Source organism: Chroicocephalus ridibundus, chromosome 7, assembly GCF_963924245.1.
Source record: "Chroicocephalus ridibundus chromosome 7, bChrRid1.1, whole genome shotgun sequence".
NCBI lineage: Eukaryota > Metazoa > Chordata > Aves > Charadriiformes > Laridae > Chroicocephalus > Chroicocephalus ridibundus.
Genome location: NC_086290.1, coordinates 24737378 through 24749846, shown reverse-complemented (window position 1 = coordinate 24749846; position 12469 = coordinate 24737378). Strand labels below are relative to the sequence as shown.

The following is a 12469-nucleotide window of genomic DNA, read 5'->3' as shown; positions in this document are numbered from 1 at the left end:
TATGTACTTATATGGCATACATGCATATGAAACATTAATAATATATATAAAAAAAAGTATTTCAAACATATACAGAAGAATTGTTCTTTAGTGGGCCAAATTATGAAATACTGACCTTGTTTTGTAAACCTGAGCCACAAAAATAATTTCATAACCTAAGGTGGTTCTCTTAGAAGTCCCTGAGTAGCCATTGGTTTTACATACCCACATACCCACACCTGAAAAAACATTCTCAGATTAACTTGTATTCTTAGGTTTGTCTACTATGTAAGGCTGTGTTCTTAAGACTTAAATTTTTGATGTGTTAAATACTAGAACAAAGCTGTAGTCTTCTCACTGCAGCGGATAGCTACAGAAAATGAAGAAAAAAAAGTAACTGAAAGCTTCAACTTTATAGATTGTCCAGCTTTATGACACTTAACGTCAGTGATAAATATAAATACAAATGACCTAAACCAGACATTTTTTGCTTACAAATAAATGTGGTCGACAGAGCAATAGAAACCTACAGATTACTGGTAAATTCCTTCACTGAAGGAAACACAGAGGAGCAAATTTCTGTGTGTTACACAGAAGTCTTACACGAGTGACATTTCTAAAATGGTTTGTGTCTCCTTTAGACTTTATTAGTGGTTCTTTGAAGAAGCTCAAAGACACTGGTGTAGCTGTTAAATACAAAAATACCTATCAAGGTTCTCATACAGAGAATAAAAAATGTTGCCAAAATCTGCAATAGTTAGTATAAAAAGCATGCATGCCAGTAAATAGTGGCTGGTGCTTCCCTCCAACAGGTGTCAAAGTGTTTTATAAAGGGAAATAAATGCCGCAGTCTTCCGTTCAGAGATGGGTCACCTGGAAGGGCAATGGCAGACCTTACGGCTGGAACCCACAGCTTCTTCATCCCAGTTCTATACACAGGGACCACTTCTTCAACTAACCTCTTCTAGTAGCAATTGACATGCCAGAAATTAGTAGACAACAGAATTAGTCCTATCCGCAGATGACACGATGTGGGGATTTTTATCATCTAAAGAAAATACATATTGCTTAAAAGAATTAAGGCACTGGCCACACTTTCATTGATGACAATGAAGAACCTAGAAGAAAGCCCTAAAAAGATATATGGAGTCATAATAAAAGCAGCGTGGCTTTTTTTTCAACAGAACTGAGAAACTTTTAAACCACTGTGTAAGGTAAAAAAGTTGTTTTTTATTTAAGCAGTTTAAACTGTGACCAATTACTAAGACCAAGGGTGTATGTTCAGTGTATCATAGAAGCAATGGGGGGAGATGCTCAGATGAAGTATGTTAGCATGGCTTTAGGGTTGTTGTTAGAATACGCAAAGATTCAACAGCTAAAGATCTCACCCATATTGTCTACATCTTTAACAAAACAAAACTAAAAAAAAACAACCCAGAAAAGATAAAACAACTTCCTAAACACAATGTAAATCCACACAATTATTCCTGCCAAAAGAACTTTTGAAATTAAGTAGATTTTAAACTACTCTCTTAAAAAGTAGGGCTTGATATTTACTTTTTTTTTTTTAACTGATTAATTATTAGATATAAGGCAGACCTTCTCTCGGACAAGGATGGCAGAACATTGTAACAACACTCCCATCATCTTGTGTGGATTCCAAGTGACTGAGTTGGCTCTGCAAAAAAATTACACATTCAGATAGGTCTGGAAAACAGAAACTTGACCTGAAGCAGTTGCCTTTGTTTTTTGCTTTCAGCTGGAAATGTAGGGAGTTTTGACCATGATGATTTCACTATGGAGATCATTACTGTCTCCTTTCACAGCTATACTGTCCGGGAAAGGAATTTTTCTTGCGTTAACACTGCAATGATTAGCTTCTGATTACTAATTATTACTAATTACTAATACCAGATAATTAGTGTCAGACTATGCTGATTAGCGGATATAGTAACTTCACCCCCAGAAGGCTCCACTTCTAGAAATAGCACTAATAAAACTAACAAAACCAGTTTGACAGGTTATATCAATTCAAGGTACTGACTGGGGGGATGTCAGAGAATTAAGAGAATAGAGTTCTTTACTGAACAACTGCTGGAAAAGTAGAAAGGAAAGAATACACTCCTCATGCTTATCTGCTTTTCCAGCTAAAGCCACAAGAGGCCTTCTCTGTACTAGCTTGTCAAGACCATGGACCGTTAAAAGGCTATAAAATTTTACATCACAATCCTACAATTCTGTATGTAAAGCTTAAAACTTTTTACGTGTAAGCACAGGTGGATGCCCAAGATCAGCTAATTTACTAGCCAAACAGATGAGATGTTCTGTACTTTTAACATATTGTCCAAGACAGTTTAATGATGATGCTAAAATAAACGTGCCAACATTGCACATCCGTTGACCTCTTCACCCTAAATAATTAATTACCAAATGTCCCCTTGATTCACTGTGTGTTCCAGAGAAGGAAAGCGTATAATCATATTTCACAAATTATGCGTGTGTTCTTACAATGCGGTTGAAGGAAAATTCAAAGATATTTCCTCCGCTTCTACCCCCTGCTATCAGAGAACACAGGCACAACCACAGTTCCTCTGTTTTGAGCAACACAATGACCCTTTCATCCCAGTCTGAGGACCACTAATTCCATAAAGATTCCAGATACAATTCCAGTCTCTGTGCTTGGTTAGCCTGTAGCACCTCTCAGCCAGAAGAACAGTGCAGCCTGTGCTATACCTGGAGAGCTCATCATCCCTCTAGAATCTCCGGTTTAGGCAGCGCAAACCAGCAGGTATACAGCTCAGACTTAGGAGGCAATTATCTTTTAAAAATGTCACTAATAGTTCATATGGAGTAGTCAAGAAACAGGAATTTATATAACAGCTCATTTCCTTTCGAGAATGCTACAGTTTTCAGTTTTGCACATTTATTTAATTTTCAGGGTTCCAAACAAAGACGGTTTCGAGCCATTTTTGCAGGGAGCATAAGGTTTAATTTAACATGAAGACGTCACTTTCTACCCTGCGCAGCCAGGCGGAGGCTGTCCTACCACAGGCAATCCCACTCTGTATGGTGGCAGCACGCCAGTCCTCGCTCGCCCGTGGTCCTGGCTGGCCAAGTCTGGCCTAAGTGTTAGCCACAGAGCCCAGCTGGAGCCTGTGACAGGCAATTATGCGGGAGGACATGTGGGCCCCATCCCACGTTTAAAGATCCATACAGCTGACTAGAAAAGAAATAATATCACGCTTCACGGCCGGCTGCTTTCTATACTTGCTTAAGATTACGGTCTTAATTAGCACCCCTGGGTTGACCTCAGGTCAAAAAAGGTGTGCCAAACTACTGTGACCAAACCTGTGTCGCTTAAGGAAATAATTTTACAATGCTGACCTCATATTAGACATGTTGCCGTAACATGAGTGACCTGCAAATTGTTTTGGGCAGGGGTGGATACGATTCTGCTACTTCAGAGTACTCCTGCCACACCACACATGGCTGTCCCTGTGACAGAATGGTCCACGTGGTTTTCCTACCAGTCCTTCTGTACATTATTCTTTATCTTGTACCTGCTCCTCACTTACTGTATGAGATGCCCACCACTAGGAAAGTTTGTTTTCCCTGAGGAAGAACATTGCTCACTGTTCTCATTTTATGCCTTTACACAGAGCCCGCTCTCAGCACAGTTGACTCGAGGAAGCAATTTGGTGCTAATTTGAGAGTACATGGGTAGAGCTTGTTTCAAATCTTTTTTGCTTCCCTCAAAGCTGATGTCTGCGATGATGGCAAAGATATGGTGTTTCTGATTCTTCATTGCTTTTCTGATTTTTATGCAGATGGGCAGCCTTTTATGACAGAGCAGTTTCAGAGGAAATCTAGGGACAAACACACCCACAGGGTTATAAATATAGCATCTTCTGCAGACTACAGCCTTGTCATCATCAGATATGGGAACATCTGTGCCAAATACTACACGTGGGACTCCCCCTGAGTATGAATTGTAAGGGCTGGGGGGAGGGTCACGCTCTCACTCTGCTATCACTTCCAACACAAATGCTTTGCCTTCTTAATTTTGGTTCAATTAATTGTTGAATAAAGTCTGGCTTCTGCTCTGAGTGGGTATCTTGGTAACCTGGACTATGTGCTTGGGGGTACGTGTGCACTCTTTTCTGCAGCCTGCACTCTGGCCTCTACTAGAGATTCCTGCTTGCTTCACATAATCCCCACATGGCACCAACTCTGGTCCCTTCACTCTGAGATGCGGTGACTGTCTGTGGCTCTTGCTTGCCTCCCTGTAAGTTCCCTCAGTCTTCTGCCTGGCACCGCAGAACTTTTATCAGCTCTGTGCTATCATAGACCTTTCCAGCCTTACAGGTACTGAAATTTGCCCCTAAAAATTGCTGCTAATTCAGTCTCTACCATGTGTTCCTCTCTTTGTTGAATACAAATATATATTTGTATTCAATGCGCAATACAAAAGCAAGCATATATATATATATTTATGAACTTTCATTTCCAGAACACTCATTTTCAGGTAAAACACATACTCCTTATTTTCTGGAAATAACTGCAAACATCTTTCAGGAGAGAATCTCTACAAATTCCCACCATGCCATGGCTTCCCATGGTAGGCATTCATGCTCAAACACCTTCTCTGGATTCCTCATTTCTCACTGCTGTTCTTAAAGCCCCACATTTCAGAGGTTGTCATGCTGTTGCACTTTTTTTTCCCCTTAAATCCTCCTTCACCCATTCCCAGACTTTTGATCCCTTCAAAGCTATTAATAGAACAATCTCCCTTCCTTTTTGCCAAGCAATATCCTTGCCCTCCTTCAAATCTGCTGAAAACTTACCTTTCACTCAGCTGTACATCACTGTTCTCTTCTGTAGTATTGTTTCACCCTCCCTAGTGTGAACCTTTCCTGTCTGTCTTGCTTTTGATTAATTTAGTGTTCAAACTCCTTAATGCAGCAAATTCATCTTTTCATGAATTTGCAAAGTGTCATGTGCCTCATGAAAGTACTTTAATAACAGTATTACAAATAAGCACCGTGTAGTACCTTTCTATTCCATTCAATTTATGACGATGCTTTCGGGACATTAAGAGTCCACCTCCCCAGGCAGCCTGGAAGAAATAGAAAAAAGAGGAGATTGTTTTGGAAAACCTTAACATATTTTAATTTACTCAGGATCTAGTAATAAATATTTTAATTAAAGACAAAGCATGGGTAAATAAAAATCCTTTTTTGCCTGAATAATAGCACTTAACTTAGTTACTCACATCCACATGGAGCCAGAGGTTGTATTTTTCACATATATCTGCAATCTCTTGGATTGGATCGAAGGCTCCATACACTGTTGTGCCTGCAGTTGCATTTACAAAAAGAGGAACGTAACCCTACAATAAAATTGAAAATATTTAATATGAAATCCAACCTCTCTCAGAAAGAAAAAAAAAAAAAAAGAAAATCGTTTTAGAAATGTGGCTATCCCATTTTCCACCCTAAAAATATTTTTCTTCCCATCCAAAAAGTACATATAAGCAGCAGTAGAAACTAACAAATTGCATACATTATGGAATAAACTCTGGTTTATTCATTTCATCATTCACTTCACAAAATTAACTAGTCAGAAGGTAAAGAATACTGTTTTGTCTAATGTCTTTCAATGAGGAGATTCAAACACTCTAGTAGAAGACTAGCAATAATCAAGTAAAGTTGAGACTCTCACAGCAGTATAAAGGAAATTTAATTAAATGTGATTTATAAATTGCCATTTGAAGGCTTGAAGTTGTTCCTTAAGTCTTTATCTTATCCTTAGATAAACAGCACAAAGCAGAAAAAAGCAATCCAAACCAAAAGCAATAAATGTGGAAGCATCACATCAAAGTGAGACAATTTTAAATTAGATGAAAAAAAACTTGAACTGTAATACTAAAATAAAATAAAATAAAAAAAACTGAACTAAAATCATAGAGTGCCCAAATGTAAAGAAGTTAAGAAATAATTTAATAATCTTGATTGCTCCAACTTTGGTGGTTTTATACAAAATTAATTACTTTTTCATTGCATTGATTCTAGAAATAACAATGAATGCCTCAAAAAATTAAACTTACTGACTATATTTACTAACCCTGCAGCCTCACACTTGAAATCTACTGGAATTTTTAGGACTTCAGTAAAATTTTTGATGGTTTTGTCTAAACTTTAAAGTTTGGATAAAGGTAGGTTTATTTCATGTTTTCGTACTCTCTTCCATGTATTTCCAAACAGAAAGTTATTTTTAAAAGTCATAAAATACAGATTTGGTTCAAGAGTTAAAAATACTCTGTTTTTTTAAACAGTAAATGGAAACTTTAGCAAGACATATAGATAATTCCCTAAATAACACATGAATGTATAATTAAGCAGCTGAAAATATTATTATAACATTTATATCATTATAATGTTCTCTTTTAATGTTAACCCTCAGCCTTCAAAAGCCAATTACTAAGCCAAACATTTAATCACTGATTTTAATAAACACAAACCTTTTGTTTTGCTTCCAAAATTTTTGCCTCCAAATCAGCTGGTATTATTTTGCCTCTGTAATTATTGTGGAAACAGAAAGACAAAGAAAATTAAAGAGTGCATATGGAAATACTAGCTACAGTTGAAATAATTTAATAGGACTTTCTCAACAGGCCATTAGCAACTTGACACACTGTACAGAACCAGTCCATAAGCACAATACAACAAATTTAACAGTCGAACACATTTAATATATCAAAACCTTAACATTCATCCTACCTTTCATTGCATTTTATCAGAATCACATTGTCTGTTCCGAATCCAAGTGCGGCTCCGGCTTTCTTTATTGAGTAGTGGCTCTGCAGCAAAACACATGCACATTTAAGGGAGCGATTGTTTAATGGTGAAGCATCTTCACAACAGACATCAATAAATTAAGAATTAGCAGCGTATTAAGCTCACATGTTCCGAGGTAAAGAGAACCAGCTTAGGGACTGCAGCCATGCCTTTGGTTTTGACTTCAGGGAAATACTTGTAGCGTGCAGCCATTATGCTGTACATATTGGAGATAGCTCCACCTGTGAATGAATAAATGAATAAATTTTAAACTAGCGATAATGAGAAAAAATGAATATTAGACCAAAGACATACGAGTCTCATTTGCATTATGCAGTGAAAGAGGCAGTGAACTATGAAAAAATAAATCTCTGAAATGCATGGTCATCTGTCTAAACAGGATAGGGACAGACCCTCTAGAAAGTCATACTGGTAGACAGAATTTCCTATCCACCATCTCTTTCAATTGCTAACATGTTGTAACACATTCCTAAAAAGTTCGGCTTTATTGTGCTGCTTTTGCCTGGCAACTTCTTGTCAGCAAGGATAACAGGAACTTATCAAATTGTCTGAGGCTGAAGAAATGGCCCATACTGGATGGATTTATCCCATCTCATTGTAGATATAGAAGTTGATGACTTAAAGGTAGATTTCTACAGCCGAGCTAGTTATTCTAAGCTTCCTTATAGTCAGTTAAGGGAAAGAGGCACTTTGCAGGCTACGATTCAGCTAACCCATTTTGATGCTTACTTTTGAAAGCACCTATTTCTCTTGGTTTACTGCTAAAAAGAGCCCAGGACAATTAGCTCATTTCTGCGATGCAGACCTCAAGATTTAGTAAAATTAATCTCATTCGTAAAGTCTTGGATAACTTCTTCCTCAATGATTTGGATAGTTTCTTCATCAACAAGCACGCTGAGAAAGATCTGTGTTTTTCTAGTAGACAGGACTGGAGACCAAGCAAGTGTGTGTTCCTGGATTTTATGTGGGTTGTTCCAAAAGGAGGTGGAATTGTCCTTCATTCTCTGAAACAGGATGGTGTCCCCCCTACCCCAAACCCATAAATCTGGAGTTCTGCTGGGTGCCCACATTGTCCACACATGGGCCCAGGACCTCCACATGGTTTACCAGTCTTTTCTGTCACTGCTGACTGCCTTTCTATCACCTTCATGGGAAGACACTTTGTCTTGGTCTGCATACTGGAATCATACTTGTGAATCACGGAATCACAGAATCTTCAGAGTTGGAAGGGACCTCTAGAGATCATCTAGTCCAGCTCCCCTGCTAGAGCAGGATTGCCTAAAGCACATCCCTCAGGACTGCATCCAGGCGGGTCTTGAAAATCTCCAGAGAAGGGGACTCCACACCCTCCCTGGGCAGCCTGTTCCAGTGCTCTGTCACCCTCACTGTAAAGAAGTTTTTCCGTGTATTTGAACGGAACTTCCTATGTTCTAACTTGTGCCCGTTGCCCCTTGTCCTGTCACTGGGAACCATTGAAAAGAGCCTGGCTCCGTCCTCCTTCAACCCACCCTTTAGATACTTGTAAGCATTAATCAGGTCACCCCTCAGCCTTCTCTTCTCCAGGCTAAAGAGTCCCAGCTCTCTCAGCCTTTCCTCATAAGGGAGGTGCTCCAGTCCCATAATCATCTTGGTCGCCCTTTGCTGCACTCGCTCCAGTAGTTCCCTGTCCCTCTTGAACTGGGGAGCCCAAAACTGGACACAGTACTCCAGTTGTGGCCTCACCAGTGCAGAGTAGAGGGGGAGAATGACCTCCCTCGACCTACTGGCCTCTGAATCCAGTCAGATTATGTCCAGATAATATGTGCCAGCAAGTGACGGGCAGCCACAGCCTTTTTCTGACTGTGAGCCCAAATCCTCACTGACCATCAAAGAAGTCAGTACATGATTCCCAAGAGCTACTGGTCAGCGGGAATTGTGGTTGCTCAGCACCTTCAGAAATTAAGCACACAAAAAAAGGGTGTTTAAATGCCTAACTATATACCAGAGCTTGTAGTGAAGTTTTAAAATGTTGACCATCCACGATACATAGCCATACTTGAAGATAATTTTTTTTCCCCCAACTTTTCTGTGGGAAGTTTAAAGAAAGCATTCCTACTTCTAAATACCTAATGCATTGGTTTGTGTTGTAGATATTGGGGTATTGTGGGCATTCAGACACAGCTTATGTTTATTTTAACTTTTGAAGTTTTGTTCACCAAAACAGAGAGGAAAAACTCACCAGGTGAGAATATTCCATCGCCATCTTTATTTGACCATCCAATAATCTCTCTCATCTTTCGAAGTGTTATTTGTTCCATGAGGACAAAAACAGGGGCAATTTCATAGGTAAACCTGCATGGATAAAGCAGAAAAATCCCCAACTAATCAAAATCAAATACAGACTCTAAAAACACACAATAATTTCCCAGGCTATGATTCTTTGTGAAAATGCTTAAGATTCCTAAAAGTTTTCCTATAAATTTAGGTTCTGCTATTGCAACATTTACCCAAGCAAAAATCCTCCGGAAGACAATACTGGAAATATTGGTTAATAAAAACTGCAGTATTAGCTCTTTTGCAATTTTCTGTATAACCAGCATAAGAGCTAATGCTCTCCATCATAGCGCTGCTGACTGCGGTACAAGATGGTACTGTAAAACATTTGTTTCCCAAAGTGCCAGTTCCACACTTGTGGAATAACATATTGCCAGATCCTTATGAAAACAGCGAACTTCACTGAGCTAAACACAACCATAATTAGAAGTATTGAGCTAGTGCTTCAAAGCCTAAATACAATTAATTACGTGGATTTATTCTGTTGATGATCTCCAAGGACAACTTATTTCTACAATACCATGCGATCAATAACTGTCAAGAGTAATTATAAATGATGATTTTCTAATTACCAATTACTAAAAACAAGTCAGCAGTCAACTATTGTATCCACTTAATGAGGACAAAAAACATTGCATAGTCTGGTATGCCCTGATGTCACAGACAGTTGTGTGGATGGAAAGTGACAGCCATACAACCATTTTTGGTGATCGAGGTACATGGATAAATTGCTACCGCTGTAAATAAACTTGGCTTGCTGTGTATGTCAAAAAAAAAAAAAAAGTAAAGAAGGAGAGGAAAAAGAAGAAGCAGAGAGAAACTAAACAATCAACCTGTGATTTCCAAAGGAATCTATAGGAATGTGACACTCTAACACTTTGGATATGACTGATGTCTCCCACTTGAATAATTTCGCCAAAACATGTGTGTTATGTCTCTAATACTAAAATTACATTTTGAGAATAGGTACGGCAAACTTTAAGGAGAGGTGATAATGAAGAAAGGAACTTACGTCTGAAAAGTTTGTCTTTTACTTCAGGCTACATTGGTTAGTTACAATATTAATTATTTCTTCAGTCCTTATGTGTTCTTAGTCCATCAGAGAAACACCACCACTATTTTTAAAACATTCCTTTAAGATTAAACAGCTTTGTAATTTGTTTAATTGTTGTAATTGTTATTTTCAGAAGCCAAAATACTGCTTATTTTGCTTTTATTATCATTAGAACTGCCAGAGAGAGACAGCTGAACACTGATCTGAAGTTTGGGTGCTGCCAATATTTACAGAGAGGCAAAATTAATAAACCAGTTGGTGTCTGTTAATAGTGTTTTGGGTTTTTTTTTTTTGTTTTCTTTTTAAGCACTGCAAGTCTAGGACATATTCTCGTCTTTATTTAGGCAGAATGACCAACTGAAGTCGACAGGAACTCAGCGGTGTACAGGTCACTGTAGCCTAACACAAGATACATTTAAGTCAACGGGGTTTTTTTCCACCGGTTTAAACACATTTTGATTTTTGTCCTGAGATCTTGCACATTTATCCCTACAGACTTCCCAGAAGACTTGAAGGCTTGTACAAAAAAAGAAAAGTATAATGTTAAGCAAGTTTGTTGTATATAAAATATCGAGTGTTCACAAGGGGAATTTTGAATATATTTAAGCCCAAGTAAAATAGTCTTTATTTATTTTATTATGTAATTATTTTCAGAGTCTCCAAAGACTGACAAAGACATAAAAGACGACTGAAGATGATTATAAATGATAAGGCCAATGTAGCTATATCAGATGATGGCTATGATTTTAAAAATCACATCTCGCTAAAGTTCACTCCAACTTATTTGTTTTAAACTTAAATGATTTTGAAAATTTCAGTTAGATGCAGAAAATGCGTTTGGCTTGGAAGGAACTCTCTGACTTTAGAACCGATCTCCTGACAAAAAATGCTGATGAGATTTTTCATACATTTATAACCTTTACAGGTATTTCTGTGAATTAACTAAGAGAGTCATGAGTCTCAGTTCTTTACCAACAGAATTAAGTAACGGGTTTTTTTGTAGTGGCTAGTGCTGGCTTAATTCTGCTCTCACCTAAAGGCCAAATTGTTTTACCAGCCCAAATCATTCTAGCTACCTCTCCTACTGTTTGCCAGTATGTAAAAAGCAATCTGAGAATTAAACATAAAGCATTTTACATAGTTTTTCTATGTTACATTTTCATAAGCATTAATGCATAATACTGAAAATACCAATGTAGTCCTCTCATCTCGGCTAACAGCGGGCATAAAGAGAACTTCCAGGTAACATTACTGCTTTCTAACCAAAGCTGGCTGCTGCATGGTGAGGGAATGCCCTGTACTACAGACCCTGGAGCTGGATGAATAATGGCAACTTCTGAAATTTCCACCCTGAAGGTCTTATGAATAGCGATTGAGCTATGAATAGCACATTGATACATTATTTCCAAGTCAATGTGGGAAGCTTATTATGTTTAATTTAATATATTATCTTCACAGTGACATTTAAGTAACATTTCCTGATGACAATTTAAAATTTTAAGAGAGTACAGATGTTTTGATTACTCAAAACTCATTTGCAAAAGAATACACATTTTTTTAATTGTTCACAAATATTTTAAGTGTTGTTTATAGGTGGGAAAGAAAAAATGGCAAATGGAAAACATTCCCTACCATAATCCAGTGTTACTGTCACTTGTGTGTTACCTGCTTGTGTAGCTGAAATAGGCCAGAACAGTTTCTAGGTAAACATCAGAACCTGCTCTTCTGTGCTGGAACGCTGCTCAACAAAAATAATGTGTTCCCCAGATTTCACAGAGACAATTTGGTTAAATAACCTTCTCTGTCCGTTCTTTGAGTTGTATTTTACGAACATCTTGCTTTAACCTTACTTGCAATTACTGTATTATTTGAAAGCATATGATGTTGACCTTGGTTTGCTGAAACAGGAGGAGACGAATGTATTATTTTGCATTTGCTAAACCTCATACAAGCAAATAGTCACTTTTCATGCTCACAGAGAAATATTTTCAAGATATGTTCTTGTTTAAACTACAAATGGATCAGAAATCAGCTTTACAAAACTAGCTAGTTAATTTACTTTTAAAACCAGAGGAAAAAGCAACCTCGTTAAGAAAAAAAAAAAGTTATTCTTTCAGAAGTGAATGAGTGCTATGTTCTCAATAATGATGGCAATATTTCATAACACTGTCTGCCACAGACCTAAATTCTATTATGTCCCATCAGATTTGTGCAATTTCACTGATTACAAAAGGATAACTAAGTTAGTCAAAGAAAAAGGGGCTTG

The 12469-nt window shown here is 37.7% G+C and overlaps 1 protein-coding gene across 2 annotated transcripts in view; it reads right to left on the bottom strand.

Annotated features, from left to right (window-relative positions):
• Nucleotides 1-12469, bottom strand: part of GAD1 (glutamate decarboxylase 1) — a 36167-nt gene that overhangs the window by 9345 nt on the left and 14353 nt on the right. For both annotated transcript variants that reach the window (XM_063341180.1, XM_063341181.1), the window contains exons 7-13: nucleotides 9055-9167; nucleotides 6942-7057; nucleotides 6759-6838; nucleotides 6500-6554; nucleotides 5252-5368; nucleotides 5031-5095; nucleotides 1579-1657 (exon numbers count right to left, since the gene is read on the bottom strand). In XM_063341180.1, the coding sequence (XP_063197250.1) occupies nucleotides 1579-1657; nucleotides 5031-5095; nucleotides 5252-5368; nucleotides 6500-6554; nucleotides 6759-6838; nucleotides 6942-7057; nucleotides 9055-9167 (625 nt within the window). The remainder of the gene's footprint in view (nucleotides 1-1578; nucleotides 1658-5030; nucleotides 5096-5251; nucleotides 5369-6499; nucleotides 6555-6758; nucleotides 6839-6941; nucleotides 7058-9054; nucleotides 9168-12469) is intronic.